Genomic DNA, 26555 nt, shown 5'->3' on the forward strand with positions numbered 1-26555 from the left:
ACATATCATGAATGGCCTTTACTTTTAATGATTTAATGTGATACTATATTTCCCCTGTAACATCTATAGAAGGGTAAATAAGTGTAGTGCCCCAGAGCCGGGGGTATCTGCAAATTTTTTATTATATTTGATATGTATTGTAATATTCACTCCAGCAAGAGGAGATAATGGTCGGCAAGGGTTGGCAGGAACAGAGTTAACTACCCTGTTCCTTACCTCTTAGTTGAAGTGGGCTGGCTATACTTTCTTCCATGGGGGGGGGGGGGGGGGTTAGATTCCAGACAGCAAAGAGGAAGGAAGCAAAGCAAATGCCAGATCTCCTCCTTCTAGGGACTTCTGTGAGACCATCACTCTAGAGAGATCATCAGAATCAAGAACACTGCTTCCTGGAAGCTTCAGTGTGCCTAGACAGCAAAATGATTAGCAAAATAACTGCTTTACAGACCCTGCTGAAGTTGAGGGACTATGGCTCAGACACCCATCACTTAGAACAACCACCCACCAGGCCATAATAACTTCAAGCCTGTATCTCACAGTGAACACCTATATCCACAAGTGCTTTCAAGTGCCATTAAATTGACATCCAACCAGCCACCATACCTCATCTGGTGCCAAAACTGCACTTTGTGCTTAACATTGCTGGATGTGTCACATGTTGTATTTTCCACTAAAGAAAGAGAGACTTTTATACATTCACTTCTGGCCTCACTCTTTAAACCACCTTTCCACACTACCAATCCCCAGGGAGCAATTGCCTAAGGGAGTACACACTGACACAATACCTCATCAGGGCCACTACCACTCCCATCCTATGCACCAGCTCCTCAGGGGCTTGCTGCATAAGTAGCTGGCTGTGGCTTGACAAAATAAACAGTTTGTCCGGGAACCTGGGAACCTGACAGCTCTGCTGTCGATTTTCTGTCACGGATTTGTGTTTGGTAAATTCACTGAGTATTTTGTACCACCAAAGTGGTACCAGAAAATCTCATCCACACACTGTTGAAAAAAATCTGCAGTGTAAATTGACCTGTCTCCATCCACAGCTTGTCAACTTATGTTGTAGATTTGACCCTTTTCAATGCATAGTTTGAAATCTGCAGCAAATCCCCATGAACTAAGATATTTCTGCTACAAATTACATCCTATGTGAAAGTAATCTAAAGCTGTTATCTTTGATGGGGCAAAGTAATACTTGGCAGGTTACTTACTCTCCTTCCATCAGTGCTGTAGAGTTTGTATACTGGAAATTGCATAACATCTGAAATTTGATCCAGAAAAACATCAAAGTTTTGTATATACTTCTTGTTCAGCACTAAGCTGTGTTTGCACTCTTTATCTCCATTTTTGAAAATCACAAAGTTCTTTGAGCTTCCAAGCACAACAGTATTTTCTTTTTGAAATGGCGCAACTTCATTTTGTCGAGTAAGCTGTCTAACCCGGCGTCGAGCACTGATTGGCCTGCTACTTTGCCACAGCAATGGCTTCTTACTGGCTCGCTCAAGGTTAATAGGCTTTATCTTTCTTTGATGGGAGCAAATATAGGATTTACCATCCGCTAGTTCTTCTAGAGTGGTTATGTGGTGTATTCCACGTGGCGTTGTTATATTTCTAACTCCAAAAGGTAGAGGAACTTTCTTGGAGAGGCTGTCTAGCAAAGCATCAAATGTCTTAAAGGATCGGTTGGAGACAACCATTTTGATTCCATTGAACCTCGGGTCTCCACTTTTGTAGAAACAAATCCTCTTGGTGAAACTAGGATCTGTCATTCGTGAATATCGTGTGGAAGAAACCGGTATGCTGTCTGTTGAATCAGCTTGAACAACAGAGATGTTGGTCGATGTAGTTTCACTCATCCTTGGCAGCGATCTAAAATAAATGAATGATAACATATCAGTAATATATAATAAATAGAGATGAGCGGAGTTTTGAAAAATTTGATTTGGCCGACTCGCCGAAGTTTGCAAAGGAGTTTGATTAGTTCCGAATTAATTAATCTGTAACGAATCGCTATAAACCAGGTATACCCAGGATTCTCAGCCTAATTATATTCTTCTCACTTGGTAGCCCAATCTCAGTGTGAAGGCTTGGAAGTTAACCCTTTTTCCGATGGGCATTTAAAAACGCACCATGGCGGTCGGGTGTCTGCTGTTTTAAAGAGCCGATACCTTGCACTTTTAACCCTTCAGGTGCCATGGTGGGGAGATCTCTGAGTCCATGTGAGGTACAGGGCTGGTTATAGCTTTGTTAGTTAGAGACTGTCATGTACTATATGATATCAAATTTCATTTTTTACATTAATCATGGGATAACCCATTTAAGTAATGGATTTTTAAATAAGGCCTTATGCACACATGTCTGCCACTGAATCTAATAAAAAAAATAATAGCATACTACACAAGGTATACTAAGTTATACTGAAAAGCTATGCGTTTGTCTAGAGCAGAGAAAAAGGCCAAATCCTGGCCAAAGAATATTTCAATCCTTTGTGTAATTGGAGTTGGAGTTGTAGTGTCTGTATAACCAAAGGTTATAAATAGGTAGAATTCTTAGGTAGTATTGACAGCTTCTGCTCACACAACCTCATATTAAAATTTTAATGATCCTTGATAAATCAGAGGCAATTTAACCCTCCTACCCACTCTGCCTTCATGATAAACCGCAGAGGCGTTCGGCCAGTAAACATGTCACACATATTAAAGTCATCTGTAATCCCCTGCATTACTATGCATTGAGCTGCAGAGCTTATTTAATTTAAATACATACCAGCAATTACCAGTGCAGCTTCTAATTGCAATATATACATGTTTAAACAGATAGAAGATACGAGTGTGACAAAGGCCATCTCCAGGGAACGATTATATCAGTCTGCATATAAATATAGAAGAAGCTACTTCTACAGGATGTCCAGCATTTCCACCACCTACTACTACTAGGTGTTAAAGCTGACTTGTCACTTGGTGTTGACTCTATTTAATTTGTACAGTGTTCATTTTAGGACATGGTCAGATATCATTGTTAAGTACCAGAATAATGCCAGTGTCACACCTGACACTGACACGTGACTCCCGACCCTGACTTTGATATTTGACTCTGACATTTGAGTACAGTGTTTATTTTATGTCTGTGAAGGTTCTCATTTATCCAGGTCATGGTATATATCTGTAAAGAATAAATCAAGGCAACTGGACGTACTGTAGATTTCTTGAAAACGTTTCACTCGTTCTTCCAACAAGCTTTCTCAATTCTGAGTGACTGTACAAGAATTCTCTGGGAATAAATATGTAACTGAATCAACATCTGGTAATTCTACCCAGCATGGGGTCAGAGGTCATAATACCCAGCATGGGGTCAAAGGTGTTGATTTCATTATCCTAATTGGATTCAGTAGGTGATAATGACCTCCCAGAAAAAGGTGTCAAGACAGCATTGTATGTGGCAGACAATAGATGTCTAAACCCGACCCCCCCCCCGTCTCTATTCAAGCTTGTCTTCTCCATTTTTATATAGATGGCCTCCTTCACACCAAGAAATCTACAGTAAGTCCAGTTGCCTTGATTTATTCTTTACAGATAGTGTTCATTTTAGGACATGGTCAGATATCATTGTCAAGTATCAGAATAATGCCAGTTTGACACCTGACACTGACACCTGATCCTGACACCTGACTCTGACACCTAACCCTGACATCTGACCCTGACACCTGACCCTGACTTTGATATTTGGCTCTGACATCTGAGTTTGACTTATTGTTTTCATAGGTCAGGGTCAAAGTGAGAATGAGTTATAGATAAACTGTGTATTTGTATGCTAAATCACACAACCAAAGAAAGTCTACAGCTGAGCTTATAGCTCTGTGTCTGAACTGCTATAAGCTGACATGTCATACATCACTGAAGCTATAGCTCAGTTGTTTAAAGGCTTGTCTCACATGCAGTGTTCTTGGGTTCAAAACCCCTATGAGTCTTTTAAAAAAATTGACATTTTATTGAGCCCTAGAAAAGAGACAAATTCAAGTGTTGTGTGACCCTGATGCTTTTCTCTTCTCACCAGTCAGTGTCGCATTGACTTTGAAGCTAAAAGTCAATGCAAAGCTGACTAGTGAGAAGAGACATCAGGGTCACACATCACTTGAATTTGTCTCTTTTCTAGGGCTCAATAAAATATCTTTTTTTTTTTTTTAAAGACTTGTAGGAGTTTTGAACCCAATCACACTACATGCGAGGCAAGTGTCTAAACCACTGAACTATAGCTTAAGTAATGTATGATATGTCAGCTTATAGCAGTTCAGGCACAGAGCTAAAAGCTCAGCTGTTGACTTTCTTTGGTTGTGTGATTTAGCATACAAGTACACAGTATATCTATAACTCATTCTCACTTTGACCCTGACCTATGAAGATGATAAGTCAAACTCAAATGTCAGAGTCAAATATCAAAGTCAGGGTCAGGTGTCAGGGTCAGGAGTCAGGTGTCAGGGTCAAGTGTCAGGGTCAGGTGTCACACTGGCATTTATTCTGATACTTGACAATGATATCTGACCATGTCCTAAAATGAACACTGTATTTGAGTTTGACTTATCATCTTCATAGGTCAGGGTCAAAGTGAGAATGAGTTATAGATATACTGTGTATTTGTATGCTAAGTCACGCAACCAAAGAAAGTATCATATATCATACATCACTGAAGCTGTAGCTCAGTGGTTTAGATGTTAGCCTCACATGCAGTGTTCTTGCGTTCAAAGCCCTATCAGTCTTTAAAAAGAATTGACATTTTATTGAGCCCTAGAAAAGAGACAAATTCAAGTGATGTGTGACTTTTCTCTTCTCACTAGTCAGCTAGTCTCACTAGTCAGCGTCACATTGACTTTTAGCTTCATTGTACTTTTAATATGCTCAATCACATAGATAAAGAAAACCCTTCAGTTTACTGTCTGAAGCTATAGCTCAGTGGTTTAGATGCATGCCTCGTGTGCAGTGTTTGTGGGTTGAAAACACCTAACAGTCTTTAAAAATTATTGACTTTTTTTGAGCCCTAGAAAAGAGACAAATTCAAGTGATGTGTGACCCTGATGTCTGACTTTTCTCTTCTCACTAGTCAGCATCGCATTGACTTTTAGCTTCATTGTATTTTTAATATGCTAAATCATATGGATAAGGAGAATCCTTCCATTGCTGTCTGTAGCTATAGCCCAGTGGTTTAGACGCTTGCCTCACATGCAGTGTTCTTGGTGTCAGGGTCAGGTGTCAAACTGGCATTATTCTGATCTATGACAATGATATCTGACCATGTCCTAAAATGAACACTGTACATTTGCTACATAGTGAATTATGCTCCATAGTGATAAAATCATTGTCACTTCACCTGCATATTTTCAAAGTTAGCAAAATAAATACATTGAAATTTGTACCTTCTATCTGTTGACAAGGCAGAGAATTTTTGAAATGCTGTTATGCTTTTATAGGGTCAGCTATCCAGACATAGTCCTATACCTAGAAATATATACTTTATATGAGTCAGTTGTCCACTTTTTTACCATTAATGACCTATCCTCAGTATAGGTTATCAATATCAGATTGCCGTTTCCGACACCCGGCACCCCCATTGATTAGTTGTTTAAAGAGAAAGCACTTTGTTTTACGAGAGCTGCCTTCTCTTTATTGTTTACCTGCTCGCCGTCAACACCACAGTGGTGTGCAGTAGTGTTGATCACGAATATTCGAAGTGAAAATTTTTATTGCGAATATCGGCACTTTGAGAATTCGTGAATATTTAGAAATTGAGAAATTTGTTTTTTAGAATATTTGTCTTTTTTTCCATCTGAAGTTATGATTCCTCCCTGCTTAAGTTAAGCAGGGAGGAATCATGACTTCAGATGGAAAAACAGACGAATATTCCAAAAAATCTAATATATTCGATATAGTGCTATATATTAGTTTTTTATAATATTCGTAATATTCTAAAACAAGAATATATAGCAATATAGTGAATATTTGAGATTTTTTTTTAATCAGTACACATGATCCCTCCCTGCTTCTAGCTTGTGGGTGAATGAGAAGGCTGCAATATCTTTGACTTTAGGAGTAGTGTTGATTGCGAATTTTCGTAATGCGAATATTCGTAATATAATAATTCGCTATATTGCTATATATTCTTGTTTTAGAATATTACAAATATTCTAAAAAATTAATATATAGCAATAGAGCGAATATTCAAAAAAAAAAAAAGGAATATAGAGCTAATATAGTGCTATAATCTTCTTTGTCTGAAGTCCAGATTGGAAAAAAATGACAACTATAAAAAAAAGTTATAGCACTATATTAGCTAAATTGTTCTACATTCGTTTTTTTTTTCTAATATTCGCTATAGTGCTATATATTCTTGCTTTAGAATATTACGAATATTTAAAAAAACAAATATATTATAACATACTCCTCCCCGACATGCGTCCCCGTCACCATGGGAATGCCTGGGGGTAATAATATACCATCGGATCTGAGTTTTCACGATCTCATTAATTCTCATTACGAAAATTCGCTTTGCAAAAATTCTGAATTACGAAAATTCGCATTGCGAAAATTCGCAATTAACACTACTCCTAACGAATATTCGAATTTGCGAATATTCAATGAATATTTTACGAAATATTCGCGAAATATTGCGAATTCGAATATGACCCCTGCTGCTCATCACTAGTGCGCAGGTGTAATTACAAGCCATCCCATTCACTTCAATGGGACAGCTCTGTAGTATTTAAGTGTATAGGAAGGAGCCATCCCATTGACGTGAATGGGATGGCTTCTTGTACTTACACCTGCTCACAGCTGCAATATCGACGGTGAGCAGGTAAACAATGAAGGGAGGGCAGATCTCACATGAGCTCTGCCTTCTCTTCAACTAGCTGATCGAGGGGTGTTGAACCCCCACCAATCTGTTATAGATGACCTATCCTGAGAATAGGTCATCAATATGAATAAAGCAGAGAACCCTTTTAATAACAAAGGGGGAAGTTGAGCTGTGAGATAGAGATCTACTGCTGTGGACCTGCTAACGTATATGTTTTTTTTACAGAACTCTGCAGGATAAAAAAGCATAGTGTGCTACTTATACATTAAATGGATGGCAAAAATGTGATGTGAACCCACCCTAACTAACCTTCTATTTAACCCCTACATTACCAGCACTGTAAATTTACAGTGCTGGTCATCTATTTAAATATTGCGTCCACATGCAGGCACCATTGCCGCTGGGTTTCTGTTGTTTCAAACAGCAGAGGCCAGAGGTGAATGTCCGTGATAAGGGTACTGTATACTGCCGTATACTTTATTCTGTAGACTGTGGGGTATAGTTTTCTTAAATTTTACCAGAAAAAAAAAATGGAGTGGAACGCGAAAGGGGGGGATGGTCGGCGCAAATGGAGGAAGGGGCACAAGATGGGTAAACAGCCCTGGGCCTATGATACACTTAATCCACCCCTGGCTACATAATTATCTGACCCTCTTACAGCCTGGCACGTTATAACAGGTTTCATAAGGCTGGGTTCACATCTGCCGCGCTGTTCAGTTTTTCTGTTCCGGTATGGCATACACAGGACACCAACAACACCCTCCAGATCCTATTGACAATAGTGGGATTCAGCCGGTTTCCATTATGGATTCAAACATCCCACCAAAAAAACAATCTAGTATTTTTACTTGAATATATAATGGACACTGTTGATGGAACCTCTCTAGTGCCCTGGAGCAGGGAGCAGGACATTTGCCTATTTCCTACATGCAAAATTAAAACTTCTTACTTTATTTCACTTGAAAAGGTTAACTTGCACTGTTTGATACCATGTAACTGCATTTTATATGTTGTGATATATATCCTCTTCATTACCACTGCATTTGCAAGGCTCTGTGGAAAGGGTTAATGAATACTGAGAGACTGTTAGGACTTTGAATGAGAAGCTGGTAATTTTCCACAGCTGCTAGAGTTTAAAGAAGAGCATGTTTTGGAGGGAGAAGGCTAGACTTGTTTAACACCAAAAGCAGACAGACTGACCCTTTGAATGTCTGTTTTTTGCTATGTTGTTATGTCTGGAAACTTGTTTTTGTCTGGAAAAACTACTGTGTCATTGCCATTGACTGTTGACTGTTATTGAAGCTCTAATATAAGTCAATGAGAGACGAAAAGTCTACTGAGCTTCTCCACTCCACCCCTCCCACTAAAAGGTTCCAGTCTACCTAGAAATGGTATATAAGTAGAAAAGTCAAAGCCCCTAGTGTTCTGCAGTTAGGGACCAGTACTTGGATGGGGAGACTCATGCCAGACTGCATGAGTGACTGGAAGAAGATGCTGAGATGGGGACACTGAGCCACAGTCTATGGGTCACCAGCCCAGTGACCAAGGAGCCAACTGGACTACTGAACTACAGACTATGGGCCTTTGACCAGGGTACCAGCCTTCTGAGAGAGAGAGGGACAGCTAAATCAGGCCTTTCCTCAGCATCAAACCCTTCTTCTGCCCTAGGAGGATACTGGAGAAGCCAGCCATATGCCTCACCTGTATTGTTTTGCACCTGAATTCCTCCAGTAAGGAAGCACATTGGTCTACTGGCTCTCTGGACTTATTTCCCATTGGGGTGCACCACGCCTTACTATCCCTTCTAGAGAGCAGCAATACATGGTGATGCCTCAACGGTGTCTGGGGGACCCAGCGTAGCATTGGGGCCAACCCAAACCTGGCCACTGCACCTCTGCCACACATTTGAACCTAGCCTAAAATGTTACTCATGTACTGATCTTGACATCCTCCATTAGTAGACAGTCACGAGGCCTCCATATATATTTGATTGTAAGCTATTCCTACTGTAATTTGCAGAGTTAGACAAATTGTATTTGTATGGTCAGCTTTATGCATTGGGAGAACTTCCCAGCATATACTGTGCAAACATAATGTAAACCAAGTCTTAGAGGTACTCTCTATACACAGTTGAATATGATGGGCCATAACTATGTATATATTCCTATATTTTTATATACACACCCTCCTTGAACACAGCTAGATAGATAGTACTACAGATAGGTAGATGGACGATATACATGAATCTGCATATAATAACATAAGCAGTTGGTTTTGAGAGAATATTTTTTTCACATCATCCTATAACTATTGTCACACTCAATTAAAATGTCCATATATTTTTTGATAATTGAAGACCTAATACAAAAATCTTTCTCTACTGCATTTTAAAGAAACCATTCAACGTTGTCTGCACTTACCTGCCATTTAGCTTGTCGTGAATACGAAATTTTCTTTTTTAAAAGCTGAGACTGTCAAAGCAGTACATTCCTGTTGTAAAAAGCTTCAATCCGTGAAGCCAGTGAGCAGACCTCCCTCCCAGAACGTCACTATCAATTTGCCTAATACCATTTCACGGTTAATCACTAGAGGCAAATTAAGGAAACTTAGGCTTATAGCTGCCATTTGTAGATTATATTGTGTGTCAAGAAATCTCTTGCACATAAGATATCTGATATCTGAAGAAAGTTCTGGTTATACTTTCACAAGCAGCATTCTGAGCTGGATAATATCTACTGCACATTGGTATGGTATTAGTTTCCTAGAGATATTATAATTATATCTCCCATCCATAGGGTCAGTGACTGTCATATTAGCACATGTGTTATAGTTATTTTGGGGGAGTCATTAAAGTAGAATCAGAGAAAACTACAGATTCCTATTATGAACTTGTATTTAGCAGTATAAAATCTGTATTGTAGCAGTTATAGCAGAAATTATCGATGGATATGTCATCAGTATCTGATTGGTGGGGGTCCAACTCCCACCCATCAGCTTTTCTTGAGGAGACCACTGCACTCCTGTGAGCGTCGCGGTCTCTGCAAAGCATACCAAGCAATATCGTACATTGTATAGCGGCTGTACTTGGTGGGTTAGCCTAGGCCGATTCACTTGATGCAAATAGGCCATGAGACCGATGAAAGTGGAGTCACCGGCCTAGGAAGCGGAGTCCAGTAGCCTCTTCAAACATTTGGGGGCACCGGGAGTTGTACACCCATCAATCAGATATTGATGACCTATCCTTATAACCTGTCCTCAAACAAAGTTTCTGCTATGGTCCAGGGTGCTCCATTCTTTACCAAATGTGCAACTCATCAGTAAAGTAACTGACTTCAGGGTACAGCCACACATGCACATTTGTGATGCACTTTATTTTAGGCCAAAATCAAGGATGGATCATAAAAGCAGATAAGGTATTAAGCAGAGATACTAAGATAATACTTTTTGAACTCACTCTTGGTTTTGGCTTAAAAACTGCATTAAAAAAAACGTAATCTTTTCCTTAAAGGGACACTTCTATCAAAACATTTTTATTGCATATTAAAGGGAATCTGTCACCCCAAACCCAAAACCATCCCAAGACGCCAGCAATACCTGCATGTAGCCAGCAGCGTGTTTCTGATGATGCCTTTCTTCCTGAAGGCAGATGCAGCAAAAGTACTGAAAATGTTGTTTTATCCCCTGCCCGGCGCTTCTCCACACATGCTTGAAGTCAAGGAGGCAGCGGCCTCCTTGCTTCAAGTCACGGTATTCACGCCCCCTTCCCTGTCCCTTCGCTGTGACCAGCATAGGTTTACCAAGGACAGAAGTTGTCAGACTAACCTGATTTGTTTTTATGAGGATGTGAGTAGTAGCCTAGACAGAGAGGCGTCTGTGGATATAGTGTTTCTGGATTTTGCAAAGCCTTTTGATACTGTCCCTCATAGACACTTAATAGATAAAGTAAGGTCTATAGGCTTGGAAAGTATTTGTAATTGGATTGAAAACTTGCTGAAGGACCGTGTCCAGAGAGTTGTGGTCAATGATTCCTATTCAGAATGGTCCCAGGCTATAAGTGGTGTACCCCAAGGTTCAGTGCTGGGCCCTTTATTATTTAATTTATTTATAATTGATATTGAGGACGGGTTTAATAGCACCATATCTATTTTTGCAGATGACACTAAGCTGTGTAGAACTGTACAGTCTATGAAAGATGTCCACAAACTACAAGCTGACTTGAACACTCTGAGTGATTAGGCATTAACTTGGCAAATGAGGTTCAATGTGGACAAATGTAAAGTTATGCATCTTGGTAGTAATAATCTCTGTGCTTTATATGTCCTAGGTGATGTATAATTGGGAGAGTCACATATAGAGAAGGTTTTGGATGTCCTTGTGGCTGGTAGATTAAATGACTGCATACAATGTCAATCAGTTGCTTCTAAGGCCACCAGGATATTGTCATGCATTAAATGAGGCATGGACTCGCGGGGCAGGGATGTAATATTACCACTTTACAAAGCGCTAGTGCGGCCTCATCTGGAATATGCAGTACAGTTCTGGGCACCAGTACATAGAAAAGATGCATTGCAGCTGAAAAAAGGACAGAGGAGAGTGACTAAACTGATAAGGGACATGGAGGGTCTTAGTTATGAAGAAAGATTAAAAGAATTGAATTTATTTAGTCTTGAGAAGAGACGTCTAAGGGGGGACATAATTAACCTGTACAAGCATATAAATGGGCCATACAAAAAATACGGTGAAAAGCTGTTCCATGTAAAATGTGCTCAAAAGACAAGGGGCACTGCCTCCGACTGAAGAAGAAAAAGTTCAGTCTCTGGAAGCGTCAAAGCTTCTTTACTGTAAGAACTGTGAAGCTGTGGAATAGACTTCCTCAGGACGTGGTCACAGCAGGAACAGTGGACAGTTTCAAAAAGGGTTTAGACAAATTCTTAAAAGTGAAAAACATTAATGCTTATGAAAACGTGTAGAAATCTGAGTCTCAATTCCTTTTGGGATTTGCATCCCCGCCTATCTCTTGGTTCAACTTGATGGACGTTTGTCTTTTTTCAACCATATTAACTATATGTAACCTGCACAGAAGCAACAAAATTATTAAGAGGCAGGCGCCTCTTTAAATAAGGTAAGAAAAAGCTGAGCATCAATTCTTTAACTGACTACAAACTGAGAATGGGAATGTGGTAGACAATGCTATTGTCATTAGGAATTTAAATTTAACTTCAGTAGATGGAGTCAGTTTCTAGATGCTCACAGTAGAAATTATATATTTAACCAACCAAATTGATGACTGTTTGGAGGAAATTAGCATCATTATTCTGCAATTTAAAACAATTTGCCTGCTGGAAAGATTCCTCTGACATATTGGTTACATATATCTCTTGTCAGATGCTGTTCGTGCATCTTAATCTCTACAATGAAGTCCACATATGGCTGCCCTTTCTTGTAGCCAGACCTATAATGAGATTAGAAGCTTGTATTTAAGCCAGATTACAGAAGATTTAATTGCAGTGTAGCACAATCAAACTGCTGGTAGAGATCTTATTACCTTGCCGTAATATATAGTAGTCTGTGTGTTTCTAAGGCTGGGTTTACATCTGCGCCTTTCATTCAGGCAGTGTGTCTTCGGCTGAACAAAAAATACTATACACTATACAAAAATACTATACTCCACCCGAAAGCGGGCATATATGCCGGAAAGCTGGATCCCCACTGGATCCTATTACAGTGAATGGGGATCCGGCGTTGTGTGGTGGTATCCAGCTGTGCCGCATATGGTGAACTCCGGCAGGCTGTTCCTTCACTGGGACAGACTGCCTAAGTTTAAAAGCATGGATGTGAACCCAGCCTTCCACAGTTTTATAATATATTTATTTACAGGGTGAGTCAAAAGTCTCAGGACACAATTTTATTTCAGAAACTAAAGAGTAAATTAAATATCTGAATACCCAAGCAAGTAATGGGTGAGGGAGCTTAACTTTTAGGCTATGTCCAGATCATGGGCAAATTTTCCAGTTGGAAGGGGGTCATGTAGCATATCAAAGAAGACCAGAATTTTCTCAGAAATCAATTGTCATTAGAGATGAGCGAATTAGAAAAAAAATTATTTGGCCGGTTCGACAGATTTTTCAGAAAAATTAGCTTCAATCCGAATTTATTCACGGCGAATCACGTTAAAAAACTGCTATTTCCTGGCTGCAGAGAGCCTTTATAGTGGTGTAGAACACTGTGCCTTGCAGTAACACGCATAGGGAGTCTGCTTTGGTAGTGAAATAATACTGTGAGACCATATGACATGCAGATGACAGGTGCCGCACTTAGAATCACTGCACACTTCACTTATTAGGGCAGTCACGGGGCCAAAACTGACCAAATAGCTCAAGTATGAGCTCAGCCTTACAGGTCGATGTTAGCTTCAAGAAGAAGCGCACTCCTTTTACACCGTCGCCAGCTGATTCCACATAGATTTTATCAGAACCTGTTCTATTAAACACTTATACAAGTAGATCCCCCCGGACAGAGTGGAGAGGGTGTCAGCAGTAAGTTTGTGTTAACGTCACTGATTAATTTTCCCTTCCTCGGATCCGTCAGAACAATAACCCACAAAAAATGGATACTGTCTGTTGAGCATACGCCTTCATTCGGTCAGCATTTGGTCAGTAATCCATCAGTATTGCTAAATCCCCAAAAAACAGGAGTGGATGTAAAACAGAGATCACACATGAATGGAATATTTGCATGTCTTCTGTGTTTTGTACCCACTCCTGCTTTTGGCTACCAAATCATAAGCCAATTCTGATGGGACCATACAGGCCTACAGCTGCTACACAGACAGATTCCTTCCGTTGTGTGTCTCATTTTTCCTTCCTTCTGACAGATCAGAAGAGAGGTCAAATAAATGATGATGTCAGCCAGGCCAAAAGGCAAAATAGTGAACCAGTCATGAAGTGGGGAGGGTGGAAAAAGCATGAGTAGTCCACAGAGTGGACCTATGACATAGTAGTGAGGTGGAAGCAGCATAAGGAGACCACAGAGTGGCCCAATGACAAGGTCTGGAGTTGGCAGCAGTATGAGGAGGCCACTGAGTGGCACAGTGACAGAGTCTGAAGTTGGCAGCAGTATGAGGAGGCAACCGAGTGGCACAATGACAGAGTCTGGAGTTGGCAGCAGTATGAGGAGGCCACCGAGTGGCACAATGACTGAGTCTGGAGGTGGCGGCATCAGGAGAAAGCCACAGAGTGGCACAATGACAGACTCTGTAGATGGCAGCAGTATGATGAGGCCACCGAGTGGCACAATGTCAGAGTCTGGATGTGGCGGCAGCATCAGAAGGTTGTCATTGTTTTCATTTACTTTTAGTATATTTGTTTTTTCATAATATATATATATTCCTCACACTTTCAGACGTAACACGATCTCCCACGACGTCATTCGGTCCATACAGCAAAAGGAGTTTTTCAGTCACCCATCATTTTTACCGGAAAAAAAAACACTTTGAAAAAGAGTCTGTAGATGGCAGCAGTATGATGAGGCCACCGAGTGGCAAGTTGACATACCAACACCAAAAGAAATATATGGATCACATAAAATAATACATCAAAACAAGGTATAATCAATCAATACATAATTTTATTGTAATCACTGTAATTCACATGATTGGCAAAACACAATATTAAAATAAAGATTAAAAAAACAATAGGGCTCTGGTGGTGCATGATTGGTGGACTATTGGATAAAGTGCAAGTGCAAACAGGCGGTCAGTGATAGAAATAAGCACTGTAACCAGTAGCAGTCAGCTACAAAATTGATAGGCTGCACAGAATAAAAGGTAAATATAAATGTGTGCAAAACAAGGGATGTATCTGGCACCATTATTATGGCACGCTGGAAACATCAAAATATAAGTATACAACCATCTTATACAGTATCAATGAGTAAAAGCCCATAAAAGTAAATGCACATCACCAAAAATTGGTGGAACTTACTGAAAAGCCAAACAGTGCTACACAATAATACTGACGGCAAGATAGTCCACAACAAAATACAAGCACGACCAGTCCACTCCCCAACGCGCATTTCACGTGCTGCTTTTCCAAGGGGTAGTTTGGAGGTGGCTGCAGCATCCGGATACCACAGAGTGGCAAGGTGTCATAGTGTGGAGATGGCAGCAGCATGAGGAGACCACAGAGTGGCAAGGTGACATAGTGTGGATATGGCAGCAGCAGGAGGAGACAACAAAGTGGCAAGGTGACATAGTGTGGAGATGGCAGCAGCATGAGGAGACCACAGAGCTGCACAATGACAGAGTCTGGAGGTGGCGGTGTAAGACCGCGAACCGGGGAGGGACCCCCAGGATACAGTTAAGTCACAGACGAGGTAAGCGACAACGCACAGCTTTGTGCAAAACAGAAACTTTACTAAAACAGTAATATAAACACAACAATGTGGAGGTGCACCAAAGATCTTATACCCCAGGCCCACAGTCACTGTCCCTGTCCAGTTGGACAGACCTATCGTGATGGCGTGCACAGCAGAGTCTGCAAGTCGATGCTGTGCCGCAAAAGAGAACAAACCTAGCCAATGATGCACACAGCAGAGCCTGCAAGTCAATACTGTGCCAGAGAACAATTCTGTAAAGCCTGCCAAACATACAAGTCTTAACTAACTAACTATTTGCAGGCCTACAGGGAGTGCAGAATTATTAGGCAAATGAGTATTTTGACCACATCATCCTCTTTATGCATGTTGTCTTACTCCAAGCTGTATAGGCTCGAAAGCCTACTACCAATTAAGCATATTAGGTGATGTGCATCTCTGTAATGAGAAGGGGTGTGGTCTAATGACATCAACACCCTATATCAGGTGTGCATAATTTTTAGGCAACTTCCTTTCCTTTGGCAAAATGGGTCAAAAGAAGGACTTGACAGGCTCAGAAAAGTCAAAAATAGTGAGATATCTTGCAGAGGGATGCAGCACTCTTAAAATTGCAAAGCTTCTGAAGCGTGATCATCGAACAATCAAGCGTTTCATTCAAAATAGTCAACAGGGTCGCAAGAAGCGTGTGGAAAAATCAAGGCGCAAAATAACAGCCCATGAACTGAGAAAAGTCAAGCATGCAGCTGCCAAGATGCCACTGGCCACCAGTTTGGCCATATTTCAGAGCTGCAACATCACTGGAGTGCCCAAAAGCACAAGGTGTGCAATACTCAGAGACATGGCCAAGGTAAGAAAGGCTGAAAGACGACCACCACTGAACAAGACACAGTCTTGAGAAATATCTTGATGGGCCAGATGGATGGGCCCGTGGCTGGATTGGTAAAGGGAAGAGAGCTCCAGTCCGACTCAGACGCCAGCAAGGTGGAGGTGGAGTACTGGTTTGGGCTGGTATCATCAAAGATGAGCTTGTGGGGCCTTTTCGGGTTGAGGATGGAGTCAAGCTCAACTCCCAGTCCTACTGCCAGTTTCTGGAAGACACCTTCTTCAAGCAGTGGTACAGGAAGAAGTCTGCATCCTTCAAGAAAAACATGATTTTCATGCAGGACAATGCTCCATCACACACGTCCAAGTACTCCACAGCGTGGCTGGCAAGAAAGGGTATAAAAGAAGAAAATCTAATGACATGGCCTCCTTGTTCACCTGATCTGAACCCCATTGAGAACCTGTGGTCCATCATCAAATGTGAGATTTACAAGGAGGGAAAACAGTACACCTCTCTGAACAGTGTCTGGGAGGCTGTGGTTCCTGCTGCACGCAATGTTGATGGTGAACAGATCAAAACACTGACAGAATCTATGGATGGCAGGCTTTTGAGTGTCCTTGCAAAGAAAGGTGGCTATATTGGTCACTGATTTGTTTTTGTTTTGTTTTTGAATGTCAGAAATGTATATTTGTGAATGTTGAGATGTTATATTGGTTTCACTGGTAAAAATAAATAATTGAAATGGGTATATATTTGTTTTTTGTTAAGTTGCCTAATAATTATGCACAGTAATAGTCACCTGCACACACAGATATCCCCCTAAAATAGCTAAAACTAAAAACAAACTAAAAACTACTTCCAAAAATATTCAGCTTTGATATTAATGAGTTTTTTGGGTTCATTGAGAACATGGTTGTTGTTCAATAATAAAATTAATCCTCAAAAATACAACTTGCCTAATAATTCTGCACTCCCTGTAGACTTAGTTTCTGATGGCGCCACTAATATACTGCGATGAGTAAACAGATTTACTGACCTGCGTCCGTTCTGTGTCAGAGAATGCCTCTTAACTGAGATGGCCACTAATCCCTTATCGCACACACGGCCTTGCTTGGTAGAGAGACTTCTGTCCAAACACTGTAGCAGTCCTCCTAAATCAATCCCTCCTCCAAAGGGCAGGATCTAGGTGAGGGATAACGACTAGTCCCCCTCCACTGTGTCCCCGATCACTGCAGGATACTCAGACACCAGGATGGAACCGGATTCTGTCTCACACATCCAGACCTTCCACTATGTCAGCTCTCACTTCCTGGTTCTTCTTTCAGCAACAGCAGCATGAGTCATCCTCTACTTTGCATATTTAAATCCAGCAGTAACTTAGCTGTGCAGGGCATTATACAGGAAGAGCGGTTGCACAATCTCACAGCGGCAGCATGAGTAGGCCACAGAGTGGCACAATGAGAGAGTCTGGACGTGGCGGCAGCAGCAGCAGCAGCACCAGGAGTAGGCCACAGAGTGGCACAATGACAGAATGTGGATGTGGCAGCAGCATGAGTAGGCCACAGAGTGGCACAACGACAGAGTCTGGAGGTGGCGGCAGCAGCAGCATCAGGAGGAGGCCACAGAGTGGCACAAAGACAGAGTATGGAGGTCACAGCAGCAGTATGAGGAGGCCACAGAGCGGCACAATGACAGAGTCTGGAGGTGGCGGCAGCATCAGGAGACCACAGAGTGGCAAGGTGACATACTGTGGAGGTTAGTGGCAATACCAGTACCCCCTGAAGATGGTGGGTGAAAGAAGGAGCACTTGGCATCAGATGTGTGGCATCAGGCAGGTAACAGCATCAGAATAGTAGCTGAAGCAGGTAGCCAGAAGAAACCGGTCTCTTTTGTCAAATTGTTGGTGTGGCACTATGGATTATCTAGTCTGATGCATCAGGCATTGGTGCGTGGAAATCCAGGCTGATCCACGCCTGATTCATCTTGATGCAGTGTCCCACCATGTGCTATATGTAGGCACTTGAAACTGTTGCTAAATGTAATTTCAAATGTATTGTGGTATGCTGTAATTCCCTTTAATAGGCTGGCAGTGTCATTTACATTTATTCGCCCCTAGGTGGTGCTGGCAGCACTCATATATATAGCTAGGGGGTGTCAAATCAGTGTATGTGTTGAGGATGAGAATGAAGAGAGAAGGAAGTTAATGGAGGAGGGGGAAATTTGTTTTTCCACCGAAATAATTCACAAAAGATTTTACCGCATATAAGTGCAGCGCTTAACGCTGAATACAATTTTTTTCCACCAAAATAAGTCACAAAAATGTTACCGCATATTAGTGCAGCGCTTAATGCTGAATACAATTTTTTTTCCACTAAAATAAGTCACAAAAGATTTTACCACATATAACTGCAGTGCTGAACGCTGAATGAAATTTGTTTTTCCACCGAAATAATTCACACAATATTTTAACGCATATAAGTGCAGCGCTGAATAAAATTTATTTTTCCACCAAAATACTTCAATAAAGATTTTACCACATATAACAGGGCACGGAGATGGAAAGGGTCTTCGGATTCCCCCCGCACTATACGGACGTCTCAGAAATGAACCGCTGCTCCCGACAGCAGCTCCTGGGAAGGTCGTGGAGCGTCCCGGTCATCCGGCATCTATTCGCTCCGCTGCAGGATTATTTTGAAAGTGTGTAGAAGCCACTTGGGGCCCCCACGCTGCAGATTTATCATGGAGACATCATGGAGATTTAACCGCATATAACCACAGAGCTGACCGCTGAATACATTTTGTTTTTCAACCGAAATACTTCAATAAAGATTTTACCACATATAACCGCCACACTGAGTTACTGCTACCGCCGCTACTTCCGTGAACCCCTGCACCACTAGGTAAGTAGGCTGCTGCGAAGCAGGTGGTCTACCCCGGGCACGTTTTGCTCCCAACCTCCCACTGCTGCCACCCTGCTGAGTCCCAGCCATGCTTTCAACACATATAACCACCAACGTGAACTGAGAATGTATTTTTCTGTTTGTACTGAAATAGGCCACTAAACGCTTTCAACATATATATCCGCCGCCGACGTGAACTGAGAAAGTATTTTCTTTTTGTACTGAAATAGGCCACTAAACGCTTTTAACACATATATCCACCGCCGACGTGAACTGAGAATGCATTTTTCTGTCCGTACTTAAATAGGCCACTGAACTCTTTCAACACATATAACCGCCGCCGACGTGAACTGAAAATGTATTTTTCTATTTGTACTGAAATACAAAATAACACATATAACCACCGCACTGACTGACTGCTACTGCCGCTACTTCCATGACCCCCTGCACCACTACCTCCCAGGTAGGTAGGCTGCTGCGAAGCAGATGCTCTACCCCGGGCATGATTGGCTCCCGACCTCCCATTGCTGCCACCTTGCTGACTTCCAGCCATGCTTTCAACACATATAACTCCGACGTGAACTGACAATATATTTTTCTTTTTGTAATGAAATAGGCCAGTAAACGCTTTCAGTAGAAATAAATGCACCAGTGAAGCGTGTATATACAGTCCTGATCAAAAGTTTAAGACCACTTGAAAAATGGAAAAAAATCATATTTAGCATGGTTGGATCTTAACAAGGTTCCAAGTAGAGCTTCAACATGCAACAAGAAGAAATGGGAGTGAGACAAAACATTTTTTGAGCATTCAATTTAATGAAAATAATGAATAAACTGAAACAGGCTGTTTTTCAGCTGATCAAAAGTTTAGGACCACACCTCCAAAAAAAAAATATAAACCCCCCTAAAACAGAAATCCAACTTCTAAACATGAACTCAGTAATGAGTAGCTCCGCCGTTATTGTTTATCACTTCAAAAATTTGTTTCGGCATGCTTGATGCAAGCGTTTCCATGAGGTGAGTGGAAACATTTCTCCAAGTGGTGAAGATGGCCGCACGAAGGCCATCTACTGTCTGGAACTGTTGTCCATTTTTGTAAACTTCCCTTGCCACCCATCCCCAAAGGTTCTCAATTGGATTTAGATCAGGGGAGCACGCAGGATGGGCCAAAAGAGTGATGTTATTCTCCTGGAAGAAGTCCCTTGTCCTGCAGGCATTGTGTACTGTAGCGTTGTCCTGTTGAAAAACCCAGTCGTTACCACACAGACGAGGGTCCTCAGTCATGAGGAATGCTCTCTGCAACATCTGGACATAGCCAGCTGCCGTTTGACGCCCCTGTACTTCCTAAAGCTCCATTGTTCCACTGAAGGAAAATGCACTTTTTCCACTGTGGCGCGTAGAAAACATCTCAGGTGGGATCTGCTTGTCATGTCAGTAACGTTGGAAACCATCAGGACCATCAAGGTTAAATTTTTTCTCATCAGAGAATAAAACTTTCTTCCACCTTTGAATGTCCCATGTTTGGTGCTCTCTTGCAAAGTCCAAACGAGCAGTTCTGTGGCGTTCAAGGAGACTAGGTCTTTGAAGATGTTTTTTGTTTTTGAAGCTCTTCAGTCTCAGATGCCATCTGATGGTTATGGGGCTGCAGTCAGCACCAGTAAGGGCCTTAATATGGGTTCGAGGATCATCCAGTGTCTTGACGGATAGCCAATTGGATCCTCCGGCTCAGTGCTGATGAAGGTTTTTTGGGTCTTCCACTTGATTTTTTTAGTTCCATAACCCTCAGGATCATTTAAGAAATTTCAAATGACTGTCTTACTGTGTCCCACCTCAGCAGCGATGGCGCTCTGTGAGAGACCCTGCTTATGCAGTTCAACAACCCGACCACATTTAAAAAGGGAGAGGTTTTTTGCCTTTGCCATCACAACATGTGACTACCTGACAGAAAATGACAATGAATCCACATCTTTGCACAGATTTGGCCTTTTTCAAAGGTATGTGGTCCTAAAATTTGGATCAGCTGAAAAACAGCCTGTTTCAGTTTAATCATTATTTTCAATTAATTGAATGCTCAAAAAATGTTTTGTCACACTCTTATTTCTTCTTGTTGCATGTTGAAGCTCTACTTGGAACCTTGTTAAGATCCAAAGATGTAAAATATAACTTTTTGCCATTTTTCAAGTGGTCTTAAACTTTTGATCAGGACTGTATTTTTCTTTCTGTACTAAAGTAGGCCACTGAACGCTTTTGCCACAAATAAGCGCACCAGTGAAATGCTTATATTATTTTTTTTTTACTGTAATAGGCCCCTATACGCCTTACACCAGAAATAACTGCAGAAGTGACCTGAGAATATATATTTCTTGTTGGAATGAAATAGGCCACTATACGCTTTAACCAGAAAACAATTAAATAGTTAAGTGTGTATATATTTTTCTGGTAGTACTGAAATACGCCCCTATACGCTTTCACCAGAAATAACTGCAACAGTGCAGTGCGTATATATTTTTCTTTGTTACTGAAATACGCCCCTATACGCTTTCAACAGAAAAAACTACAGAAGTGAAATGCGTACGGTATATATTTTTCTTGTAGTACTGAATAAGATACTAAGACTTAATTAAGCCTCTAAAGGCTTTTCAGCATAAGACTTGCAGCCCAATAACAAAAAGCTTGAATGACAGAGCTGTCTAATGACTATTTGGATCCCCAAATAATCGTTCCCTGCACTTGTAAATCACTTTCCTATCAATGTCCCTAGCGCCTTCTGACGTCTCTCCCTGCACTAAGATGCTGTGAAACAATTCCTCCCTATCCTTTCCCTGCACTTATAAATCGTTTTTTCTGTCTTTTTTTTCCCTACAATCGTTTTTACAATTGCTGTCCCTAGCGCCTTCACACGTCTGTCCCTGCACTATGAACGCTGGAAAATGTCTGACTGTAAGATGGTCAACATATTTATAGGGCTGTGACATCACAGGGCTGGCTGCTGATTAGCTGCATGCAGGCATGTCAATCTGGGTGATCCCGCCTTTCCAGAGTTCCTTGCCTCAGTCCTCACACGTGTAGCCACCATTTTTAAAAAAAAATGTGTTTTCATTACCACGAAGCGTGAGGAATTTCGCATTCATTGCGGATCAAATTTTTCCTGAAATTCTAAATTAATTCGACTTCGTCAGCTTTGATTCGCTCATCTTTAATTGTCATAATCAGATTTGCAATGTCTCTTGTACTTCAAAAGTTATCAACACAGAAAGTTGTAACAACCAGGAGCATTCCCTGTGATGCACAGCTATTTGACATGTTCATTAGTGATGGACGAACATCGGCCTGGACGTTTCTCGAACGCGATCGAATGTTCGCGAACCGCAAGATCGCAGCAGGTCCCATTCACTTTAATGGCAGGCGAACCTGAAAAACCGTCAGGTCATTTTTGCAGCCATCAAATACTTACTAGAAGTGCACAAATAGTCCCACAACATGGACAGTGACATACCAGAGGGGGATCAATGACAAATATTCCCACAAAAAATATGTATTTTAATCAGGGGCCATTTTTATGCGTCTTAAAGGGAAACTCTCAAAAATGTGCCCTGCTGGAGCCTAGGAAAAATTATTTTAGGCCACGGGAGTACGGGCCCTAAAAATTTGGCATTCACCTGACATAAAAGAAATTCTGATTATGTGGTTGGAGGTACATTATGCGGTCACTGAATAACAATTTTACTGTAGCCCACTGGAGTACAGCCCCCAAACATTAGGCATTCAGCGTACAGAAAAGATCAAGTAATTATGTGGCTGGAGGTATATTAGACGGTCATTGGATAACAATTTTACAGTAGGCCAGTACAAATACATGTCAAATACATATGTTTAAACGAACTAAAAATATAAAATTGGATTAAAAACATGGCTAACGAAATCCCCCCTCTTGAATAAACCCCAAATGATAATAGGTGAAATTCGATAACACGTGGTCATCACAGGTGTTGAATTCCTCCGAGGCCCCAACAATTAGACATTCACCGTACAGAAAAGATCATGATTATGTGGCTGGAGGTATATTAGACGGTCATTGGATACCAATTTTACTGCAGGTCAGTGGCCCCAAACATTAGGCATTCACCAGACAGAAAAGGCCTTTTATGCCACTGTATTTACATAAGACAGGGACCATTCTTTGTTCTGGGTGGTGGTGGATATGTGTGGGCTGCCATGAGGAAATTCAATTAAACGTGGTCTTTACAGGTGTTGAATTCCTCCAAGATCCATGCCTCATTCATTTTTAGAAATGTCAGGTAGTCCACACTGTCGTGAGCTAGGCAAGTGCGCTTATCAGTCACGATCCCCCCTGCTGCGCTGAACGTCCTTTCGGACAGGAGACTCGATGAGTGGCAAGCCAAGAGTCCCATGGCAAATTGTGCCAGCTCTGGCCACAGGTCAAGCCTGCACACCCAGTAGTCCAGGGGTTCCTTGCTTCTCAGAGCGTCCACATCGGCCGTTAACCCGATGTAGTCAGACACCTGTTGGTCTAGGCGTTCACCGAGGCTGGATCCGGAGGACGGCTGTCGATGGATTGGCTGCAAGAATGATCTTATATCCGAAGTGACCAACACATCTTCAACCGCCCTCTTCTTGCATGCGCGGTAGGATTGGTACCCGCACTTCAATCTTTCGGTACTGCCCCTATAATAAACTGGTGTACGCGGTGTCTGCAGTTCGCCGTACTTCTATTCATTCATTTGCCCTGCCATAATTTTTCAATGGCTAACAATGCAGCACCCCCGACATGTTTCGCCGTGAGATGCGGCGTCTTCGGGGGGATAAGGAGCTACTAGCAACACGAGCGTTACAATTAAAAGGTTCTTTATACCCTTAGGGTGGGTCTCACCCTATGGTAGCCTGTAACATTCAAGCTAATGTCGATACAATTAATTTCGGGCCAATCCAGTGCGGCTTATTCAGTCACGGTGTAATGGTTTCGGGCAAATCAAATTGTTACTTATGCGCTTGCGTCCGATACTTTGTCTTTTCCAACTATAGTTATTAGGTGCGCATGCATCAGAACTTCGGGTTTTTTCATCTCTCTGCCTGAGAGGCGTAAGTGCGCATATACAGGTACTTAGAATATTTTCTCAGGTTCCAGTGATTAGGTGTGCATGCGCTGGGACTTAGAATTTAAGACGTCTATCTCTAGAAATCATTAGACCGCATGCGCGGGTACTTAGAGTATTCCTATTCGGAGCTTTTACTAAAATCTTAGCCCTTGGCTCCACTAAATAGACGCGCATGCGTTAGCACTTCAAAAAAATATATATAACCAGATCTAATAGCCCAGAAGCCTGCGTAGGTATTTAATATTTATAGTACTCAGATACCTTCAATCCGATTATATCATAGTACTCAGATACCTTCAATCCGATTATCACACATGCATACGTCCGGACTTAAACTGCATAGCCTATATGTTAAGGGCGCCTATGCTAGAGATTAAAATCTTTTACGATCCGATATGATGGCGCCTACCCTAGTCCTTTTTGCCAAGCAGGTACTCTCTGATGTATATCTATTGACTAGAAATATCTTAGTCTAAATTCTGCTCCGGAATATGCATGTATGCACCGGATTGATAGTTCTCTTATTACATGTGTTGTGATAGTTGACATAGAATACTAGGCCTCAGTCACATATGAATATATGCCAATAAATTTATCAGTTGTACCCCTTCAGGGGACCTATTACATTTGCACTCATGTATTTTATGTCTAACTATATCTAGTTCCAATTATATGATGGTGACTTTAGTAAGGGACCACTGCCCTTATTATCACTGTTTATTGGAAGAAGAGACCTATTTCAGTAACTATGAATTTATACCCATGTATTTCCGTCGTCTGGATATTTGTGCCCTATAATTTTCATGCTTTTGAGCTTTATTATTTTTTATTATTATATTGCATATAGTAATGTTTTTTAAAAATGGTGTTGATCCACAGTATTTTTCTCAAATTGGATTTTTTCCTGTTCCTTTTTCTTTCAGGTGGCTGTGTACTAGGTGGTCTTTCAAGTTGAAACCTCTCCTATAAGTGACACTTGGATTAACGGTAAGTGCTGCTCTAAGATCTCTTTCTGTCTGTATAATATGGCATATTATACAGACAGAAAGAGATCTTAGAGCAGTACTTACCGTTAATCCAAGTGTCACTTATAGGAGAGGTTCCAACTTGAAAGACCACCTAGTACACAGCCACCTGAAAGAAAAAGGAACAGGAAAAAATCCAATTAGAGAAAAATACTGTGGATCAACACCAATGTGGGGATTGCTCCTTTTGTAAATACGTCCCACGTATTAAAAAATTCACAAACCCTGGTGATGGTAAAGAATATGTGATCAGACAATTAATCACTTGTAAGACACGAGGAGTCATATATATAGCATCCTGCCCATGCCCCAAGATTTATGTGGGCAAAACGATCCAGGAATTGAGGCGCCGTATTTCAGGCCACATAAGCTCAATAGAAACAGGGAAGGATACACCGATTGCCAGACATATAAAATATGTGCATGGCAATAATACAACAGTCCTACGTTTTTGGGGCATAGAAAGGTTAAGCATGGGCCCCAGAGGATGTAATCTGGATAGGAAGCTCTTGCAGAATGAAGCAAGGTGGATCCAGAGGCTTAACACCATGAGCCCGAATGGCTTGAATGAAGGATTTACCTTTACAGCATTTATATAAAAAACAATAAAAGATAGGTTACTGGGGCTGGTCTCATGGGATGTTCCCATGACCCCAGAGAGCAACTGGTTAACTATTTATTCTCTCTTTTTTTGAAAAAATTACTATATACAATATAATAATAAAGCTCAAAAGCATGAAAATTATAGGGCACAATTATCCAGATGACGGAAATACATGGGTATAAATTTATAGTTACTGGAATAGGTCTCTTCTTCCAATAAACAGTGATAATAAGGGCAGTGGTCCCTTACTAAAGTCACCATCATATAATTGGAACTAGATATAGTTAGACATAAAATAAATGAGTGCAAATGTAATAGATCCCCTGAAGGGGTACAATTTATAAATTTATTGGCATATATTCATATGTGACTGAGGCCTAGTATCCTATGTCAACTATCACAAGTAATAAGAGAACTGTCAATCCGGTGCATACATGCATATTCCGGAGCGGAATTTAGACTAAGATATTTCTAGTCAATAGATATACATCAGAGGGGGGGGGCGGAGCCTGGCCGCGGACTGGTATGGCTGCATGAGTCTGAGCTCTTCCGCCTTACACACACTCATATAGCCTGGAATACCTTATTTTTCGCTTGAAAATGGGCAAAAGTCGGCCGATATCAGCAGGGAGAAAGCAGGGGTCCTGGTAAACCAGCAGTTAATCAGGCGGATGTTGCTGACTTCTTTGAAAAACGCCACAAGCATATCCCCGCGTCTCCCTCCAAGATGGCGCAGGACGCCAACTCACAGCCAGAGCGGGAAGAGGAGAGGGCCTCAAGTGACGATGAGGACTTAAACAGAGAACAGGTACTCACAGCAGCGGTTTTGAAGGAGACCCTGCAGCAGGCACTTCAGCCGGTGAGAGATGATCT

The 26555-nt window shown here is 41.4% G+C and overlaps 1 protein-coding gene across 1 annotated transcript in view; it reads right to left on the reverse strand.

Annotated features, from left to right (window-relative positions):
- Window positions 1–26555, reverse strand: part of RP1 (RP1 axonemal microtubule associated) — a 659535-nt gene that overhangs the window by 586898 nt on the left and 46082 nt on the right. Inside the window, exon 2 of the mRNA XM_044295389.1 lies at window positions 1209–1866. Within this exon, the coding sequence (XP_044151324.1) occupies window positions 1209–1853 (645 nt within the window). The 5' untranslated portion in view covers window positions 1854–1866. The remainder of the gene's footprint in view (window positions 1–1208; window positions 1867–26555) is intronic.

The sequence above is a fragment of the Bufo gargarizans genome, chromosome 5 (assembly GCF_014858855.1).
Source record: "Bufo gargarizans isolate SCDJY-AF-19 chromosome 5, ASM1485885v1, whole genome shotgun sequence".
Lineage (NCBI taxonomy): Eukaryota > Metazoa > Chordata > Amphibia > Anura > Bufonidae > Bufo > Bufo gargarizans.